At 45.3% G+C, this 22,280-nt stretch overlaps 1 protein-coding gene across 15 annotated transcripts in view; it reads left to right on the top strand.

The window, feature by feature from the left end:
- The first annotated feature begins 2,927 nt into the window (after positions 1-2,927).
- ABI2 (abl interactor 2) overlaps positions 2,928-22,280 on the top strand; it is a 75,118-nt gene continuing 55,765 nt past the window's right edge. For 6 of the 15 annotated variants that reach the window (XM_083630219.1, XM_083630218.1, XM_083630215.1 and 3 more), the window contains exon 1: positions 19,070-19,450. In XM_083630219.1, coding sequence (XP_083486345.1) covers positions 19,334-19,450 — 117 coding nt within the window. In that variant the 5' untranslated portion in view covers positions 19,070-19,333. Of the gene's footprint in view, positions 3,054-19,067; positions 19,451-22,280 lie in introns of those variants that run through there. The other 9 variants (XM_083630225.1, XM_083630224.1, XM_083630221.1 and 6 more) reach the window with 4 other exon arrangements.

The raw sequence follows: 22,280 nt of genomic DNA, 5'->3' as shown, positions 1-22,280 counted from the left end.
TGTTTGTTGGTTCGTTTATCCAACCAACCAACCCTGAAAACTGTAGGTTGGTTTGTTTGTTTATGATTTTCATTTTTATACATTTCAATAATTTTACAATCATTTCAACATTGCGAAACAACTTCCTTCCCCCTTTTTCTGTGGTTCCTTAAATATATTTTTTGTATTTTCTGCATATTCCAAATTAACTTAATTGACTCATTTATTCATCTGCTTTAAATATATACTCTTATCAAACTGTGCTTAGGTTTCGTATCCATGAATGACAAACCATCGCCCTACTTCCCCAAGATCTTGGCAAGACCAAAAAATAAAAATAAAATAAAATTACTCTGAAGAAGAAAGACCTAATCACATTTGCAGCCAGAGCAAAACATGCAATTCACACAGTTTCACCTTTGGTTTGGAAACAGACAATAGTTTATAATAGAAGCATTGTCATCTGTGTAGCATGGGGTGGTTTTATTTGTGCTGCACTTCGTCCCTGGTAAAATTGCCTTCCCACATCCCCCTCAGGGACAATAAATAGAAGGTAAGGCAAAGTACGGAGGCTGTAGCTGGACTTCCAACTCCTGCCAGCCAGCTGGTAAGGGACAGCGAGGGATTAGGTGCACAATCTGAGCAACAATACCACCTTGAGTACCGTATTTTTTGCTCTATAAGACTCACTTTTTCCCTCCTAAAAAGTAAGGGGAAATGTGTGTGCGTCTTATGGAGCGAATGCAGGCTGCGCAGCTATCCCAGAAGCCAGAACAGCAAGAGGGATTGCTGCTTTCGCTGCGCAGCGATCCCTCTTGTTGTTCTGGCTTCTGAGATTCAGAATATTTTTTTCTTGTTTTCCTCCTCCAAAAACTAGGTGCGTCTTATGGTCTGGTGCGTCTTATAGAGCAAAAAATATGGTGCTCATCCCACCTTTAGTACTCTGCAAAACATTGATCTGGCATTCATTTTATACTGCACAATGTTGTTTTCTCTGGGTTGCAGAACTGACATGCCTCCGTGTTAGCATGTCGTTCTGGTATGCCCACGTTCTTGTGTTAGTAAGAGACTAGAAATGAGAAGAAGCAGGAACTAAAAACTTCAAAGGGCATTTAAATTAAACCAAGAGCCAAGTTAAAGGAGGCTGAAGCTGATTAGGAATGAGTCACAGGTACCTGGAAAGTAATGCAAATAATTAAGGTCTCCATGATAGGATTCTCCTGGGTGAAGGCAATTGCAGAAGGGGAAGGAGGAGAGTAGACTTCAGCGGGGGTTCCTGGAGTGATTTTCCAAAACTCTCCAGATGTGGGAGTTTAGGAAAAAAACAAATGTTATTTGGCGGTAAAGGTTCTTGGGACTTGAACCCACACAGTGTGGTCTGCAGAACAGTTCCCTAATCATTCAGCCACAACAAACAGGCTGATCATTGCCATTTGCTGCCCTCCTAAGCTGTAGACTGGGACGCAGGTGGTGCTGTGGGTTAAACCACAGAGCCTAGGACTTGCTGATCAGAAGGTTGGCGGTTCGAATCCCCGCGATGGGGTGAGCTCCCATTGCTCAGTCCCCGCTCCTGCCAACCTAGCAGTTCAAAAGCATGTCAAAGTGCAAGTAGATAAATAGGTACAACTCCGGTGGGAAGGTAAACGGCGTTTCCGTGCGCTGCTCTGGTTCGCCAGAAGCGGCTTGTTCATGCTGGCTACATGACCCAGAAGCTGTACGCCGGCTCCCTTGGCCAATAAAGCGAGATGAGCGCCGCAACCCCAGAGTTGGTCACGACTGGACCTAATAGTCAGGGGTCCCTTTACCTTTACCTTAAGCTGCAGACTTAGTCCGAGAAAGCAGGAAGAGCCCTCATTGAAGGGGTACAACATAGAGAGTTGATGTTTTGTGCTCCTCCCCTGCACAGCTCACAACTTCTCCTCGTTTTAGTCATTCCCCTTTTTGTTAGTGGGATGGCTTGGCCAGCGGAGGGTTCCGCCGGTCTATCTGTCATGGCAGTATATCTGGAGTTCCACCAGTATTGTGGGGGCATCACTGAGTCCTATTGCCTCAGCCAGCAGATCTTGAGTATAGCATTGCACACCCAACTCCATTTTTAAAAAATAGCTAGCATGTAGACCCAAACCAGTACATTGTCTATATTGGGTGTGGGGATGAGGACCTACAATGGGAGCTGAAGTTCAGGAATGTCTGAAGAACCACAGGTTCTCCACCCCCGATCCAGAGGTATTGATGATTATGATAAATGATCACATGTCGCTTGAAACACCCAGCGGAGAGGTAATGCGGCTTGGCCACACTGATTTTCATCTGATACCCCAATGCAGTGAATTATCATTTCACATACTGATCAGAAAAAACCACAGACAGCTGTATGGAACATTGCGCTTGTCTAGCAGCCAAGACCGATGTCAGGTTTTGTCATGTGAGCGTGTCCTAAGGGTCTAGCTTTTGCAAGACACCATCTGCTAAAGTGACTTCCGATCTCTGTTCTCCGTCCAGACCTCTCTGAGCTGCCGTTTCTGCCAGGCCTTAGCAGACCCCTCTGCTCTTGCTAAATAACTGCGTGGCAGCAACGTCGACAGATCTAAAGTTGGGCTGCCTTATGGAAAAAGAGTGAAACGTATCACATGGGAGGAGGAGGGCAGCGGCTTTCTCTCTGATGACTCATCATCCAAATGTTTTCATGCTTCCAATGTCAAAGTCAGACGACAATAACAGGAGACGGAGTTTGTGTGCGGTCACCATGCTTTTTGATTTGCAGGCAGGAGAAGAAAGAGGATCTGCAAGCACAGCTCGCAAAACGCAAAGGAATGTGAGCAGTCACTGTTATGACTGAGGCACTGTATATATGCGCAGCCTAATACAAGAGGCGTCACTAAAAAATTCATGGACGTACTGTTGCCAAAGAGATCGCTTTCCTAAACAGGGTATTTTTAAAAAGACCAAGAGATGGCAAGAGATACGGTTAAGGTTGCACGGGCATTGGGCAGACTTTGTAATTCTGTATGCTGATTATCAAATAATGAAGAAATGAACCTGTGCTGCCAAGTCTCGTAGTAGACCAGTAAGAAGTAAGTTAGATTCTGGGAAAAAACCAATTATTCTCAAAGTCAATCATGTGGATGTTAGCCACAGATGGGGCAAGGGCTACACCCTTGGCTACGCCCTTAATTTGGACATAAAAATCATTTTTGTATCGGAAGAAATTGTTTTCAAAAACAATGTCCAATAGTTGAATTAAGAAATGATATAGTGGAATTTGTATTTGCCTGGATCGCAATAGTTTTTCATTTGTCCCTCTTGAATGAGTTTTCTGTTTGTGGCTTCTGTAGTAGATTGTGTATCTTGTTCTCTCAATTTTTGGATTATTAATATAAGATTTAGAATGTAGAATGGTTTGGTAGTGTTTTGTGTGCCGCTTATGTGCTGCTTACTTCTTACTGGATTATCAAATAATGGCTTTTGTCATCCTATAGACCAGGGATACTGTGATACTGGACCACAAATCCCATCTCCCCTGATGACTGGTTTATGGGCGTTGGGAGTCGAGAGGGCCATAGGCTCCAAATCCCTTCTTTGAAACGGAAACAGGTAGCCTGGATAACTTCAGCATTAATTCCTTCCCACTCTGATTAGATCTCCTTCACAAGTACTCTCATTTCCAGGTCAGCACCTTCTGCCTTTACCCTCTGGGAGACATCCACTGCTTTCGCCCAACCCTGCCTGGTTGTTAAGCTCCAGGTTCTACCTGGCTATTTTTTCTAGGCAAGTAGCAAAGGCTGAATTGCAATATGCAGCTGCCTAAAAAGTGGTTATGTCATTGCTGGCAACCACAGACAGCTTTATCGTTTCGCAGAGAGTTGGCTAAAAGCCACGCAGGGTTGAAGCGCCACGAATTGTGGCAAGGAGGTGAAGATGCTCAGCTGATTTCACTAAAATGCACTGTTATAATCACGAGGGCCTATTATTCACTTACATAAGGTTGAATGTGCCTTTCAATTATTCTAACACGGAAACACTCCTGAATTGATGCCCTCATAGCTAATACAGTGCCGCAAAAGCTATCTCATCAGAACCTTCCCTGGGGTGCAGTTCTGGGGTGAATTCTCCTTCTCTGACTGCACTCAAACAATGCCAGTGTGTTTATGCAACCATACCATCAGGGTTCGGAAGTCAGGAATGAGTGAAGCAGAATCTGCCTAAGGAGAGGCTCTGTTATCTCCTATGGGAAGGACCCTGCCAAATCTTTGCCATCAAAGACCGTGGATATCACCTAAGATCCTGTTATTGTTGTTTAGTCATTTAGTCGTGTCCGACTCTTCGTGACCCCATGGACCAGAGCATGCCAGGCACTCCTGTCTTCCACTGCCTCCTGCAGTTTGGTCAAACTTATGCTGGTCAAACTTATGCTGGTCCTCTGTTGTCCCCTTCTTCTTGTGCCCTCCATCTTTCCCAACATCAGGGTCTTTTCCAGGGAGTCTTCTCATGAGGTGGCCAAAGTATTGGAGCCTCAGCTTCAGGATCTGTCCTTCCAGTGAGCACTCAGGGCTGGTTTTTTTAAGAATAGATCGGTTTGATCTTCTTGCAGTCCATGGGACTCTCAAGAGTCTCCTCCAGCACCATAATTCAAAAGCATCAATTCTTCGGCGATCAGCCTTCTTTATGGTCCAGCTCTTACTTCCATTCATCACTACTGGGAAAACCATAGCTTTAACTATACGGACCTTTGTTGGCAAGGTGATGTCTCTGCTTTTTAAGATGCTGTCTAGGTTTGTCATTGCTTTTCCAGCAACTAAAATTACTGGCTAAAAATTCATTTTAATGCAGACCCAGAAAGCTTACTACTGTAACCTCTTTATTGAGAGATATACATAATTCTATATGGTTTTCTGATACTTCCAAAACGACCAAGATTATTTCAGGGTACTTAGCTGAGATCTTTAAAGCTAAATCTAAAGTTGACTGATTTATTCAATGGTGGTTATCTAGTCTTTCATATATTGTATGTGTTTGGGTTATCAATGTATTTGTATGATTTTATGATTTTACTGATGTAACTAGCCTTTACTGGCATAAGTTAAAAGTTACAACTAAAAATTTAAAGCATTCTATTGTGACCAAAGCTCCAGCTTCAAACATAAATACCCAAAAGTGGACTGCCAACAAATCCCATTAATCACTCATTAATCTGTCTGGAGCAGGGCGGTCCAACTTTTCATACCAAATGGGACACAAGAGTACTTTGACACGGAACCTGTGGGTCACACACTGCCTTGTTGTGCGGGGTGGGGAGGCAAGGCCAAAATTTGATGCCTCCCCCAGCCCTCTCACTGCCTTCCCAAAGCTGACAAAGCGAGGCACTGGGCTTTGGAAAGGAGGTGCAAAGCTCTGGCACGGTCCGAGAACCTTCCCACCTTCTTCCCAAAGCTGGGAAACGGCTAATTAGACTTTGGGAAGGAGGTTGGAGGGCTCTAGGACCCTGCCAGAGCCCCCATGTCTCCTTCCCAAGGCCCAGTGCCTTTAGAAAGGCAGCTTGAGGGCTGCAGGGAATGGGAGCATCAATTGTTGCCAGGGGCCAGAAAAAATATCCCGAGGGCCGACTGTCCTGGTCTAGTATCACCTCCTCCTTATGATGATAGGAGCACCTTTAGGGGAGGGATTTCAGAAAAACAAAGGGCTGTTTTCTCAGTTGTTTAAGAATGATTTTTAACACCATTTAAAATCTAATCCCTGTGTCAGATCCTCATTAGCTGCTGCTGTGAAATCACTAAGGCTTTTGCTCTTCAAGCCTTCAGGATTGTCTGCCTGTCCCATATCTCATGTGTTATGAGGTCATGCTGTTGGAAGAAAAAAACCCACCCTTTTGCTTGTCTTCTAGTGAGTCTTCTTGTCTTTGGCAAAGAAAAGCTTTTTATTTATCTCCATAGGAGATAAATACATTGTATTGGGCAGAAAGAACCAGTGAGTCATGGTTGTACCTAAAGAGGCAGCCTCTAGAATCCTTTCAGTCTACGAGTTCTGCTGAAAAATAGTAATGAAAAGGGGGGAAATGGATGGACTTCCTGTAAAAATATGCTTCGCACTTCAGAGGACATAGTCAAATTGGTTCACAGAGGGAAGCTCAAAATGAACCTTTTAAATCTATTGTGTTTTCTCTCTCTCTCTGCACACACACTCACAGAATACACATATGACTAATATTATCCGAATCAGCCATTGATAAATATCTTGGTTTCTAGTGGGTCTTACTAGGGCTATTTTAAAATCACCCCCCTCCTGATCATTTTGTTGTTGTTTAGTTGTTTAGTCGTGTCCGACTCCTCGTGACCCCATGGACTAGAACACGCCAGGCACTCCTGTCTTCCACTGCCTCCCACAGTTTGGTCAGGCTCATGCTTGTAGCTTCAAGAACACTGTCCAACCATCTCATCCTCTGTCGTCCCCTTCTCCTTGTGCCCTCCATCTTTCCCAACATCAGGGTCTTTTCCAGGGAGTCTTCTCTTCTCATGAGGTGGCCAAAGTATTGGAGCCTCAACTCCACGATCTGTCCTTCCAGTGAGCACTCAGGGCTGATTTCCTTCAGAATGGATATGTTTGATCTTCTTGCAGTCCATGGGACTCTCGAGTCTCCTCCAGCACCATAATTCAAAAGCATCAATTCTTCGGCGATCAGCCTTCTTGATGGTCCAGTTCTCACTTCCAGACATCACTACTGGGAAAACCATGGCTTTAACTGTTATGCACAAAACATTCTAATAAGGGGTAAATGCTCTCCCAAAGGAGGTGTTTATTATGATAATGAAGACTGAGAGAGTTAAGATTTTCTCCACTTTAGAATACCATTGAATCTGACAGAAGGGGACTAATTTGTTGGAATTAGTGAAATTAAATGGAATTCCAATTACAGCCTTCTGGATTCAAGCGATATATTTCATCATTATGAGTAGCCAGGATGTTGATTATAGGGAGACCACTCTTGTCACCATCATGGCAAGAGGGATTTTCAGATTTAAATTCAAATGAATGAAGGCTTTGGAGCCTTGCAATTGGAATGCACAGAGACCTGCAAAAGGAGAGGCGCAGACTTAGGCATTGGTGCCCAAAGGTCAGGATCCTAGGCCCATGAACCTTAAGTCTACCAGTGACTAGGACACTAAGACATTAAACCTTTAAAGCACATTCCTGCCACCCCAAGAATGCTGGGAACTGGTGCTTCCCTTGATGCCTTTGTCAGAGGTTCTCAACCTTTTTGAGTCCGCGACTCCCTCGACCAACTGCATTCTTTCTGCGGCACCCCTGTGAGTCTCAGGAGCTCAGTTAGGTCCCCCCCCTTGCCTGCAGAGCTGGCAGCCTCTCACCCTTTTTCAAACACCTTCGCTTGTGGATGTCGGAATCAAGCCTTCAGTCAGAGGAATTGGCCACTCTCCAGGTGCCCGGCTTGGATTCCTTGTTGATCTCCCCCGTCAGCGACTCCCGGCAAGACAAGGCGAGATCCCGGCGATCCTCCTCAAACGTGAGAAGAACACACCTTCCCTCCTCCCCCATCCCCAGGGGGGGGGGGAGAGAGACAGACAGAAATGTATTTACATGCCTTTATTTCTGTCTTTCCAGCAGTACAGAGAAAACGTGTCTGCACTCTCTCAACACCAACATCAGAGAGAGAATAACTCCTCCCATGTACTTCCAGTACAGGGTCATGTGACACTCTGAGCTAACATCCGGTGCTCAGTGCACAGAATAGACTGTCCCTTGTTCCCACGGTACAGTCCCAAAACATCAACATCCTGTTTGGCTTTCCAGCCATCTGGAGCACTCAGCAGCATTGCTCCTTTTTCGTAACAGTGGAGTGTTCCTTCAACCTCCTCTCCTCTCCCTTCTCCTTGGGTCTTCTAAGCAGCCGCTGTTGCCCCCCCCCCGATCTCTGAGCTGCCCCCCTGCCCCAAAGACTGGTGCCTCTTCACACTGCCCCACAGGAGCCTGGGAAGCACCCCCTGGTCAGCCCCAGAGGCACCATTCGCCTGCGACGCTTATAGCCAGGGCTGCTGCAACAAACAGCTGTGCAAGCCTTTGGGAGGCAAAGACGTGAGAGGGTATCAGAGGAGGGAGGGAAGGAAAGAGGGACAGAGGCCAGTGTTGCCCGTGGCACCCCAAACCATCCTTCAAGGCACCCCAGGGTGCCATGGCACGCTGGTTGAAAACCACTGCCCTATGTTATGCATTCAGTGGTCTGTGGTCAGCTGAGCTCCAGTCTGGGCTAAGGAGTCTAAGCTCCTGCATTCTGACTCGATACATGGCATCCAATCATGTAGCATTATCAGGGTTTGGGCTACTGGCATTGGCTCTTCAGCTCTGAGTTACGATTCGCAGCCAATCATGTTGAGAGTGGGAGTGGGCCAGGCCTTCAGAAATATATATAAGCAGTTGCTCTGCCCCTGTTGTTCCGTTACATTAGCTCAATAAGGTCTCTTGCTGTTATCCCTGTTTCTCGACTTGTAGAAGCCCACTGTTATGTACTGAGTCGAATACGATCCAAAATGCAGCAGTCTGATTGGTCCTAGAACAATAGGATTCAGAATGCAGCAGTCTGATTGGTCCTAGAACAATGCAGCAGTATGGTTGGTCCGCAGGAGCCACCCAATCCAGCTCCAGGTGGAAGTGAATCCACAACCTGATTGGCCTACAGGAGAATCCTGGAATTAGCCAATCACATGCAGCCCATTGTGTAAATAATGTACCGTATTTAATGTAAGAAAATCAAGTATCACAATCTAGATGACAGTTGTCCACATTAAATGTAAATCTATGTATCCCTAGCAGAGTATGAATTATTTAATTATCCCTGCATAGCTATGTCGAACAAAGTGACTTATAAAATATAAATAAGGTTTACGGAGTCTTAACTCAGTAAAAAAGAAAAGATAAAATAAACAGGATTAGCAAACAGCTTAGATTGCAGATGTCTTCTCTTTTACCCTAAGAGTTTGGATCGTGAAACTTTTTACAAGCATGGAGAATCTCAGGTGGAAAAACTTACAGAGCAGCGACAAAGAGAAAGACTCTTCTTTATAAACATTTGTTTCCTTGGCTCTGAAATACATCAAGGATTGTCCCGTGTCTGGAGGTACGTGACATACAAATGGTTCATTCTTTAAGACTGAGATAATTCAAGGGATTTCAGAGGAAGCCAAACATATTGATGCAGCAGTCCTTGTATTTTGTGCTGTCTCCATGGTTACTTTCCAAACATCTTGAAACTGCCCTGGGATTGTTTCGAAACAAGGGATGCTCGTGAGGTGAAAACACACAAGGGAAGATAGCGATTGAGGTGCTGGATTTTTTAAGAGTTTAGGTCTTGCTGGATCAAACTACGGTCCAACTAACCCAACATTCTGTTTCAAACCAGGTGAATTTGGAAGTCAGGCTAATGTGCCTTGGCAAGAGGTAGGGAGGAAGAGGGAAGGGAACCCTGACTTTCTAAGACGTTTTCAAAACGCACTTCTACATTTTGGCTTTGGAGAAATCTTAGCATTCTATATTGCATTGCATCGCAATTCCCCCATTTCATGATTTGTTAGGACATTTGTATGGTATTTGGTTATTTTGTAAGCTGCTTATGTACTATCTTGGTTTTGAGTGGTATATAAATCTATGAAGGAAAATAAAAGAAGGGAGAATGCTCACAAGCAAAGAATGAAGATGTAGCTGTCATGGTTAAAAGGTAAGGGTAAAGGGACCCCTGACCATTAGATCCAGTCGTGATCGACTCTGGGGTTGCGGCGCTCATCTTGCTTTATTGGCCGAGGGAGCCGGTGTACAGCTTCTGGGTCATGTGGCCAGCATGACTAAGCCGCTTCTGGCGAACCAGAGCAGCGCACGAAAACGCCGTTTACCTTGCCGCCGGAGCGGTACCTATTTATCTACTTGCACTTTGACGTGCTTTCGAACTGCTGGGTTGGCAGGAGCAGGGACCGAGCAACGGGAGCTCACCCCGTCGCGGGGATTCGAACCACCAACCTTCTGATCGGCAAGTCCTATGCTCTGTGGTTTAACTCACAGCACCACCCGCGTCCCATAGCTGTCATGGTTAACACCTTTTATATAAGCCTCTCCTTTATGGCACAGAGAGGGAATGTTTGGCTGTTTGGATAATGTGTGAAATTTACCTCTCCCTGTCCCTGAACCCTGGCCAGGTTGGCTGGGGCTGATGGGCTTTGAAATCCACCAATATCTGGTGGATCATGGGTTAATTTAATCTACAGTAATCCTTATGACTTAATCTAAGGCTAGTATTCCTTAGAAACATTACTTAAATCAATGGAAGTATTTGGAAACCACAAGTCTATGGACTGAGCTGCCTGCCACTGCGTCCAGTACTGTGGCCAATTGTTTGATGTTGTGATGAAGCTGCATGCGCCGTTGGAACTGGGGTTAATGGAACTTTTACACACTGTATTGTTCCAGAAATATTTTTAGTTTATAACCATTTTCCTCTTCAGCCTCCCTATACAGCCAAATATATTAATCCCCCTACAAATGCTCTGATTGCATCTCAATGAAAGATTGTAACAAACAACAACGATATAAATGCTCAATTTTTAAAGAGTTCAGCTCCTATAGAAATAATTCACATGTGTGAAATGATGCAAATACGGCAGAGGGATAAACGGGAAAGAATTCTTCCAACATTCTGGCTTTGGGGTAGCCTAATCAAAGAAAAGTTGTAGAGGTGATGAGTGATTTGCCTGAGATTTCTGAGGAAACTGAGTTCTCAGTGAGGTGGTTAATCTGCTCTGGGTTATAAAGCTTCGGATGACAATGGGCACATAACTGAATATTCCTTCTTGCAAAAATAAACCCCCGCTCACAGAAAACTAGCATGTCAGGGAGAAAGCTAAGCCAGAACCATTATCCCTGACATCTAGGTTTCTTTGAGGGGGACCATATTGAAAGAAGCAGCATTCAATCATTCATGGTAGCTCAGAGTCACACCTACAGTCTCAGACACAGGTTTGCCACCTCAGTGAAAGCCGAAATGTAGCCTTATTAGACTTTACCGATTGGCTGGGTGAGCGTTGCTCCTGGACGGGAGGAAGGAAGTCAAATGACACCGAGGTTTGGTTCAGAGAAAGAGTTTATTCTGCTCTCTGGATAGCAGAAGGCACTGCGTGAATCAGTTCACAGCAAGCACAAAAGCAATATAAATTGCATACAGTATATATATCCTCCAGGCACCCTCTCCCCCCTTCCCCAGGAACCCAGACAAGTCAGCTTATACACCTAAGTTGACATCCATGACCATAAAGAGATGTTCCTGTTCTGGTACTCTTGACCATAAAAGGATGTTCCTGTTCCTGTATTCCTTATCTTGGAGTAAGAAGGTCACCAACTCTAAGAGCACTCCTGGCGCTGTTCCCGGGCATGGGGGCTGACAAGGTCTGTGCATCAGTGTGGTCAGGATGTAAGATAAGATGTGCCATCCCTGCTCCACTCGGAACTGACAAGGCCATCCGTCATTACCAGCCTTCATGGACTGATAAGGGAGACGGTTATGTTTGTACAGCTGGGTTCCTGTTATACATGAGCTCAAGTTAATGGTTTTTAGCTAATGCACCCTGGGAGAAGGAGAAACAGGGATTTTGGGGCCCATTTCAGACTGACTGCACAGTCGGGTTTTAGATTTGGGAAACCCATTCCTTCAAAAGTAGACACAATTGGGTAATCACTTTTGTTGTTTGCATATTTCACCAACGCAGTCCAGATCTGTTAGGGAGGTGCTACACATCAGCTGGACCTCTCCCTGCACGCAAATCCCTGACACAGAAGCCTAAGGAGGCAGGACAATGTGACGGAAAATAGCAATGCATGCTTTTACCTAGCAGCAATGACCAGCAATCAATCCAAGGAACAGGGCTTGCAGGTAACCTTAGCAATAATCAAGCCGTTGAACCCAAAGTCCTAATTAAACTGCTCACAGGGGGCGGCAGATCCAATATTTTGGGGAAACTCCCTAGCAAGACTAGTGTACGAGGGACGCACTAGGCCTGGCAGGTTGGAGCATCAGAATGTGACATGGGGAAACACTAACTGGGATGCTTTCAGACATGGAGCAAAGTGGTTTACCTGTTGTACCGCATTTTTTGCTCTATAAGACTCACTTTTTCCCTCCTAAAATGTGTGTGCGTCTTATGGAACGAATGCAGGCTGTGCAGCTATCCCAGAAGCCAGAACAGCAAGAGGGATTGCTGCTTTCACTGCGCAGCGATCCCTCTTGCTGTTCTGGCTTCTGAGATTCAGAATATATTTTTTCTTGTTTTCCTCCTCCAAAAACTAGGTGCGTCTTGTGGTCTGGTGCGTCTTATAGAGCGAAAAATACGGTAATTCATTCTTCCCTACGAGTCGTCTGAGGATGGTTTAGTAACCTGTGACAGAGCATTCTCCTTACTTTAGCAACTTGCAGTTCTTTAGCTCCTACCATTCTCCGGTGGTGAAAATTCTACAAGTCCCAATGAGTAATATTAGTAAATTTGTAATAATTGCCTGACCATCCCGTAATGCGCAGGTGCGATATAACTGAAGCATCGTTTCTCCCAAATGTTCTGCTCTGTGATTCTGTGCAGACTAGACCCCACACTTTGTAGGTGAACGTGTCAATATTGTTTGGCCTCTTAACGCTCAATGAAATCTGTCTTGTTTCCTGTGAACCATATGATCGGATCACCTGCCTAGGCAGCTTTTTGTTTTCAAAAGAGCATCTCTTTTCGACCCAGTTCTTCCAAATGTTTTATGTGATTAGTGTTTCTCCATTCACACGTAAAACATTTATTGGCTTGTGGGAGCATTTTGGGTAGGGGAAGCCTTCTTCCAAGTAGCTGTCTAGGGCAGATTAAAGGAGGGGAAACAATCGAAAAATGTGTGTTCGTGTGGTGGGGGCACTTTTGGAAAACAGATGAGATTTTTCTGAAAAATTGTAAATAATGAAGTGATTATGAATCAAACTGAGGGGAACTTGTTCATCACCTATCACTAAATGATGTACTGTGGTACCTCGGGTTACATACACTTCAGGTTACATACGCTTCAGGTTACAGACTCCGCTAACCCAGAAATAGTGCTTCAGGTTAAGAACTTTGCTTCAGGATGAGAACAGAAATTGTGCTCCGGCGGCGCGGGAGCAGTGGGAGGCCCCATTAGCTAAAGTGGTGCTTCAGGTTAAGAGCAGTTTCAGGTTAAGTACGGACCTCCGGAACGAATTAAGTACGTAACCAGAGGTACCACTGTATGTGTGTACTGCAGATAAAGGGTTTTTCTTTTCAATTGTTAGGTGTGCTGTTCACTGTGCCAACAAAAGTTTGATACCTGGTAGTCCAAACGGCAGACTAAGGAGTGGCAAACTACCAAGGGCTCCTCAGTCCAAAAGAATAAGTGCGAAAGAGTTTGACAAAAGAACGCAAAATGCTTGTGTTAGTTGGCACCTCTTTCTTGAAATGCCTTTCCCCTTTTTTTCTGATTTAGCGCTACGGTGCTAAACCAGCCACAGAGGAAGCCATCTGGATGCTGCCTTATCTCTGAGCAGTTTAATTTAGAACAAGAAGACTGTTCCACAAAGAGGCACTTGAAAACTGCACCTTTTCCTATGTAATTGATTCTCGACTTAACATACCGAAATGAAATTTTCACAAGGGTGTTGCTCTGCTGCAATACAGCTTTGGCGGCTATAAATTCACAGCTGAATGCTGGAAAATGGCACCCAATTTTGTCCTTCCTAGTTCTTTATTGTCTTATAAATACTTGGTGGAATTGGATATAACTTTCACGAGAACCAGTAATTAATCTTTTCTAAGACAGGTATAAACAGAACGGTAAAATCTCATTTATTCCAGAATGGTGGAAATACCTTGCACTTAGTGGACTATGCATGTATAATTTATGCAACATTGATAAATCCTAATAATCATTTAGGGATCCAGTGGATACACAATTTGAACTCAGGTGTATCAGCTGAATTCAATGTTACTATTTTCCTCCCAAGGGCATTCGTTTTCAGGTATTGGATATCTCATGCTTTGAGAGGCGACAATTTAGGAGAGTGGGGAATATTACTTATTCACTATTTCACGTGGCAAATAATGACAAAATACAAAAGCATTCTAGAAATATATGCAACATTAGGGAACTCTGCTTGTTAATCTCCAGAGGAAAAAGATGCATTTGTTTTTCTAAACTCTAAACAGGGAGTTTGGCCTTGTTGTGGCTTTCAATAGGTTTAATGATTGAAATTATAATCCAGGAAGGTGAATGTGTAATATGAGAGGAGTTATTTAGCGGGATGCTATTTCTCTGCATACGTATTTTTACAAAGAGATCATCAGTATTCCAAATGTCATTTATCTTTGTGACAGTAATAGGTATTTCACAATTCTTGTTTTAACTACTCTCAACAGTAGCTACATCAATTTATATTCTAGTCAATTTTATGATTATTTTTTAAGCCTCCACTGTGCAAAGGTTTTCAAACATTGGGCATGATCTAGCCAAAGTTAAGCATGGTGAAGTCCTGTTGATTTTAACGAGAGGGTTACAACTCTGTTAGCTACCCATGGAACGTAACACATTATAAAAATAAAAATAAATTAAAAGCATTGATTCCCACTCTCCCCAGTGGGGCTTGCTTCTAAGTAAGTATGCATAAGATTACCTTTCGTATAGGGGGGACGGGCTGACTTTAGTCTTGTGTGGTCTACTTTATTAATAGAGCCCTTGTGATCCACTGACATGTTTTAAATTAACAAAGCAAGATTGTGTGCTCAGTTAAGGCAAAATCTATGTTATGTATTCCCAAGAGCACTCTCGTTTAAGAACAAGAAAAGTGCTGTTCTGGATCAGACAAAGGCCGACCAAGTCTAGCAGTCTTTTGCAAGAATCCTAGTCTCCCTTCAGAAATTGGTAAGAAGCCCAGAGGCAGCACCTAGCACATTGTGGCTGGTGAATATATGTTTATTGGAAATAATAGCTGAAGCAATCTTTCCAGTCAAGATTCCAGAGGGGTAGCCACATTAGTCTGCTGCAAGAACCAATAAATACTATGAATTTTAACAGATTTATTACGGCAGAAGCTTTTTGTGGATTAGAGTCTAGTTCCAGGCAAGACTTGCCACACATTTGGTCCCCAAACGCTTATCCTGCAATAAATCTTTTACCCAGCCATAAATTTTGTGGGTTTCCCCCTTTAAAAATAAAAAAGCTCAGTCAGTAGAGCACGAGACTCTTAATCTCAGGGTTGTTGGTTTGAACCTCATGTTGGGCAAAATATTCCTGCACTGCAGGGGGTTGGACTAGATGACCCTCGTGGTCCCTCTACAATTCTATGGTACTATGTACAATTCTCAAATTAGGATGGCTTATAAATAAGAATGCATTTCTGAAAAACAACAACAGCAAGTAAGTAAATGCCCCTTTAAACAATAGATTGGGTTCCAGAAGGCTGTGTGCTGGTTCGAGGTCGTGTGCCAAGGGTGAAAAAGAAAAATAGCCTCATTTGCAACACATATGCCCTTTTAAATTGTGGTTCTTTTTTGTGGGGGATGTTATTGGGTTGTCGTTCTTATTTTGATTAGGTATATCACACTCTATAGGGATGCGGGTGGCGCTGTGGGTTAAACCACAGAGACTAGGACTTGCCGATCAGAAGGTCGGCAGTTCGAATCCCCGCGACGGGGTGAGCTCCCGTTGCTCGGTCCCTGCTCCTGCTAACCTAGCAGTTTGAAAGCACATCAAAGTGCAAGTAGATAAATAGGTACCGCTTCGGCGGGAAGGTAAACGGCGTTTCCGTGCGCTGCTCTGGTTCACCAGAAGCGGCTTAGTCATGCTGGCCACATGACCCGGAAGCTGTCTGCGGACAAACGCCGGCTCCCTCGGCCAATTAAAGCGAGATGAGCGCCACAACCCCAGAGTCGGTCACAACTAGACCTAATGGTCAGGGGTCCCTTTACCTTTACCACACTCTATATTTTGATTTTGTTCTGTGAACTGCCTCGAGACATCCGGCTATAGGACAGTATAAAAATTCAATAAATAAAATAATGAAAGTGATATAGAAAAATAAGGGCGGTTGGCTTTTGCTGCCCAACTCCCCAAGGGACTGAGTCCCCTATGTCCAGGATTTGTCAGAGATGAAGGGATGGAGGCAGGATGCAGTGAAAGCAAGGCAGATCTTTATTTTTCTGTTGCGACAGAGTTCCCTCCCCTCCTAGCAAGGAGGCAAGAGAGATCCAGAGCCCAGGAGAAATATCTCTTTTCAGGGTTTGCATTTTGGCATGAAGGAGGAGGACACCCCCTCTACAAACAGTCAGAAATTACATCACACACAAGGCGGGTTTACTGTGGCTCAGGCAGACCAAGGTGTGATATTCCTGAGGATTTAGCACGTTTCACGAAGTTCCAGACACAGTTTACACAATACATTAGCATTTGATAAGACCACCAGGATGACCATCGGACATCCCTCAACGCAGAGCATCTGGATATAGATATAGGAGAGGAATCCCTTCAGAAACTTCCCTTAATTGCTATCTGCCTGCCTGTTCTCTGGCAAGGGGGATTAAGGAGGCAGAGGAAATATTGAGAGTCTTTTGGAGAGCCAATATGGCTTTATTATTATTATTATTATTATTATTATTATTATTATTATTATTATTATTATTAATATACTGCCTTCAGGGTGGTTCACAGAACAAAATCAAAATATAAAACTACAAAATATATAATCAAAATAAAAACAGCAACCCAATAGCCATTGTAAAAGGGCATAGGATGTCAATCAAATCAACCAAAGACCTGGTTAAAAAGGAACGCTTTTGCCTGGCGCCTAAAGGTGTATAATGAAGGTGCCAGGTGAACTTCCCTGAGGAGAGCATTTCACAGACGGGGAGCCACTGCAGAGAAGTCCCTGTTCTTGTGTTGCCACCCTCTGGACCTCTTCAGGAGGTACATGAAGAAGCGCCTCAGATGATGATCTCAGGGTCTGGGTAGGTTCCTATGGAAAGAGGTATTGCCCTTGAGGTATTGCGGTCTGGAGCCGTTTACAGCTTCATAGGTCAAAACTTTTGGATTGCTCTCCTGTGCTATGTTAGGCATGTGGTTTATATACAGTGGTACCTCGGGATGCGAACGGGATCTGTTCCAGAGCCCCATCCGCATCCTGAATGGAACGTAAGACACGACGGCGCTTCTGCGCATGCGCGAGTCGCGTTTCGCCGCTTCCGCACATGCGTGTGACGTCATTTTGAGCGTCTGCACATACGCGAGCGGCGAAACCTGGAAGTAACACGCTCCGTTACTTCCAGGTTGCCATGGAGCACAACCCGGAAGTGCTCAACCTGAAGTACATTCAACCCGAGGTATGACTGTACTTATGTATGTGTATTTGCAGTTCCAGAAGGACATCTACTTCTGCTTCATTGACTATGCAAAAGCCTTTGACTGTGTCGACCACAGCAAACTATGGCAAGTTCTTAAAGAAATGGGAGTGCCTGCCTCATCTGTCTCCTGAGAAATCTCTATGTGGGACAAGAAGCTACAGTTAGAACTGGATATGGAACAACTGATTGGTTCAAAATTGGGAAAGGAGTACGACAAGGCTGTATTTTGTCTCCCTGCTTATTTAACTTATATGCAGAATTCACCATGCGAAAGGCTGGGCTGGATGAATCCCTAGCCGGAATTAAGATTGCCGGAAGAAATATCAACAACCTCAGATATGCAGATGACACAACCTTGATGGCAGAAAGTGAGGAGGAATTAAAGAACCTTTTAATGAGGGTGAAAGAGGAGAGCTCAAAATATGGTCTGAAGCTCAACATCAAAAAAACGAAGATCATGGCCACTGGTCCCATCACCTCCTGGCAAATAGAAGGGGAAGAAATGGAGGCAGTGAGAGATTTTACTTTTTTGGGCTCCACAATCACTGCAGATGGTGACAGCAGCCATGAAATTAAAAGACCCCTGCTTCTTGGGAGAAAAGCAATGACAAACCTAGACAGCATCTTAAAAAGCAGAGACATCACCTTGCCAACAAAGGTCCGTATAGTTAAAGCTATGGTTTTCCCAGTAGTGATGTATGGAAGTGAGAGCTGGACCATAAAGAAGGCTGATCGCTGAAGAATTGATGCTTTTGAATTATGGTGCTGGAGGAGACTCTTGAGAGTCCCATGGACTGCAACAACAAACCGAACCATTCTGAAGGAAATCAGCCCTGAGTGCTCACTGGAAGGACAGATCCTGAAGCTGAGGCTCCAATACGTTGGCCACCTCATGAGAAGAGAAGACTCCCTGGAAAAGACCCTGATGTTGGAGAAGGAGAAGGGGACGACAGAGGACGAGATGGTTGGACAGTGTTCTCGAAGCTACCAGCATGCGTTTGACCAAACTGCGGGAGGCAGTGGAAGACAGAAGTGCCTGGCGTGCTCTGGTCCATGGGGTCACGAAGAGTTGGACATGACTAAACGACTGAACAACAACATTTGCCTTGTGCAATGATCAACATTTATTCTCTATTTGAGACCTCAGCGTTTCTGTAACAAAAGAAAATGGAATGTTGTGAAAAACAGATATGGAGGCTGAATTATCATCATCATCATCATTATTACTATTATTTTTATTATTTTGGGGGGGAGGCAGGATGAGCTCCCTCACCCCCACCCCCCAGATGGTGGAATTGTGGCATCCAGTTCACCTCTCCAGCCACCACTATTCCTTTCTCCCCACACCAGGGCATGTGTGGGCATAGGAGACACCCCATCCCATCCCTCACCCCCTCACTCCACTCCCCCCAACTCCCCCCTCACCCGCCAAGCCTTTCTCCCCACAGGCCGCCATGACGTGAGAGGGGGGGGGAAAGGGGGCGGGGCACACGGGGACACCGGAAGCGGCCCGAACAGTGCGCGGCAGCGCCGGGAGACCGCGGAAGGCGGGGTTTGCGTGTGAGGGAAGCGGGGAGCGTGCGCGCGTGCGCGCGAGCGAGGGAGAGCGCGCGCGAACGAGGGGGGGGGGGGAGGAGGAGCAGCAGCCGTTGTGGAAGCCCCCGGCGCCTGCGCAGTGGCGTCCGCCGCTGTTGGCCGGTTGCGCCGCGCCTCCGCCGACGCCTGGCCGGTGGGTGTTTCTCTCACGGCGAGGGGAAAGAGCGTGAGGCGCCGCGGCCGGGGGCCCTTCGGAGGGCGTCCGTCGCAAGGGGTGTGTGGGTGGGAGGTGGAGAAGAGAGGGGAGGGGGCGGCTGTCCGTCCCCGCGGCTGAGGCGCGGGGTTGAGGGGGGGAGGCGAGGGAAGAGGGGCGGGACGGAGCGCGCGAGCATGTGAAGATGGCGGAGCTGCAGATGCTGCTGGAGGAGGAGATCCCCGGGGGGCGCCGGGCCCTCTTCGACAGCTACACCAACCTCGAGCGGGTCGCCGAGTACTGCGAGACCAACTACATACAGGTACGGCCTTACGTGTGAGGGCGGGGGCGCGCCTTTCCCCCAACCGGGTCTGGTCTCCTCCCCCCCCCCAAAAAAAAACCCCGCCGCCCCTTACTGAGGTGAAATCTCGGGGCGTCCTACGCTTCGTGCTTCTGGAGGCCTGGAACCCGGAGTGTGGGGGTTGGGCGGTCGTGGGGAAGGGCGACACGCGTGTCGCGGCGGGATTATCCGCGCGAGAGGCCGCCTCGGCATATCTTGGGCGCTGGGAGAGATGCTCGCTTTCGCAGGCTCAGCCCCGCGTTGTGTGTGTGTGTGTGTTTTAAACAACAGTGGAGCAAGCCCGTGGACATTTTTTTTTGGGGGGGGACTCAGCCAGATGGGCGGGGTGTGAATGTTTTTATTTATTAGATTTCTATCCCGCCCTTCATCAAAAAATCTCGCAAGAAAAATAATAATAATACATGGGGACGGGTTCCCTTTTTTTGCCCTCCCGGTGACCCTCCCCTGCTGCTCGCGGATCGCAGAAGCCGTGGGATCCTTCGGATCGTAGATCTGGAAGGGACCACGAGGGTCATCTAGCCCCCCCCAGCCCCCTGCAGCGCAGGAATCCTTTGCCCAACGTGGGGCTCGAACCCACGACCGTGGGATTAAGAGCCTCGAGGAAACGCTTCTCGTTCTGCAGCGTTTTGTGGAGTGATTTGTGCTCATGCTGCGCTTGTTAAGTGTGTGTGTGTGAATGCGCACACGATTCTTGGCAGATGCTGCTGTGAAACGATTTGAGAACAGACCTCTTTCCCCCTTACAATGTGTCGCTCCTTCTAGATAGGTGGTGGCCAGATGTGCATTCATAAAGGACTGCCTTCTTCCCTCCTCCTCCTCCTCTTCTAAGAATATCACAGTATGCTCAGAATAAGAGGATATTAGTTGATCTTGTAATTCAGACTCCCAAGCCACCAGACTGCCCGTTACTGCTGAAATATTCAGCGGGCAACATTGTTCTGGAGGTGATGATGTTAAACTGCATCTTCAGGGCTCCTCCTGTGATGTGGTAGTTGAGGTTACTTGCATCTGGGTGGGTTAGCATTTTGGTATTTCTGCTGTGTCTTGGGGAGAAGGAAAAAACCAACCGAGTTTCCTTCTGAATAAACATGCTGCGTGCTGAAATTATACTTGAATATTCAAACAGGCAGTTGGCCTAGCTTAGGTTGCATGTAGAGTATTTTAAATTGCATCCTCGGCACACCAGCCTTTCATGCACACTTGCAGGAGAGAGGTGATACGGTTAATTCTCATATTATTGCATGGTATGCAGTGTCATTAAAATGTCACATTGATACAATTCAGCAGCTCTCTGCCTGCTGACTGGCATTTTGTCTTTCAAAGATTTTTCAATGAAGCTGCCATGTCAATGACTGCATCGTGAAAAGATGCTGAGGAAAGACAAGACAAATGAGTAGTAGATCTCCAAAGGCACAGGGATGGGTGCATATGTGTAAGTTCCAAATATAAATAATGGCATAATGATAAATAATGGCATAATGACAGCTTGTCTTCCACGCATTGCTGATTAAAAGGGAAATCGGATATGGCTAACAACTGAATGCCGGTGATTTTGCTTCAAGTGGGCATTGTGAAGCTGCATCTGTTGCTTCAGTACATGCCTAGGTTTTATTCACGTACCTATTATTATTGAAGTCTGCATTGCCTTCCAACTCGTTCTAATGAATCTAAGCTTTCTGGGCTTTATGTAAAGGAATGGTTAAAGAAAAGAAAGGCAAATTTATTTTCTCTTGGCATAGTCAGGTCACTTTACAACAAGTGAATTCTGCAACCTGTTTTTGATTTGAAAAATAACATAGCTTGGGGCATGTAAGGGTTGTGAAATCTTGGAATTTGTTGTATCCATGATGTAAGTATAGCAAGTTCTCGAGGAGAGACCAAGAAACAGTAAAAGACATTTATAGAATGTTTCTCTGTATCTTCTAACGTATTATTTGAAGAACAAGGGAAGGGTGGAGCATTTACAATGCCACAATGATAATATGCATTGATTCATTTGCATTATTTGAATGACCAGACCTATTAATTGGGTTATCTTTGTGTGTTCAGAGAGCTTTTGTAGTTGATCTGCCTTGGTGCATGTACCATGGTTTCACCATGGTGTCTTTTATGTGTAATAGCTAATGGTCTGAACTAAGCAAAAGTTTTTCTTTTATAGCACAGGATGAATGAGATCTTTTTTGCCATGTTGAATCATGGTGGCAACGGGTAGGCTTGCAGGATTTTTTGCTTTTACTTTTAATAATAACGATGGAAAATATTCTGGCATTTGACCTGGAGATGATTGAATTTCTGATCAGGCTTTGCTGAAATGGTGGTGTGATGTGGCGAGAGCAATTATCATCGCCCCCTGATATCATAGCCTTGGAGAATTTTATTGAGGCTTGCAGAAGGTTAAAGAAGTATTGTTTGCAGAGGAACATAGAGTCTGATATAATGATAGAAATTTTAGCCAACTGTGCAGATTAAAGCTTTCACTTCATATAGTTCTGGTAACAATACTTCTTGAGCTGAGATATTTTTCTGTCAGATTTTTGATACTTAATTGTTATATTACATGATGTAAGGTGGGTAACTAATAAGGACCAGAGTGGAAGATAGATCTTGCTCAGTTCACATGTAATTCTAAACCAAAACATGGATAAAAGATTGTGATACTCCTTCTGCTGCAAGCTAAGCCATGATTTGACTTATGTTGTCCAAACCCAGGGTCATGCTTTGTTTTCTTCAACCACAAACTGTAAATAAAGAACAAACCTTGGCTACTGCTTGTGGAGTGAAATAAATCTCA

The sequence above is a fragment of the Podarcis filfolensis genome (assembly GCF_964270895.1).
Source record: "Podarcis filfolensis genome assembly, chromosome: 1".
NCBI classification, from domain to species: domain Eukaryota; kingdom Metazoa; phylum Chordata; class Lepidosauria; order Squamata; family Lacertidae; genus Podarcis; species Podarcis filfolensis.
Note: the sequence above shows the minus strand (reverse complement) of the source record. Positions and strands in the feature narration are given on the sequence as shown.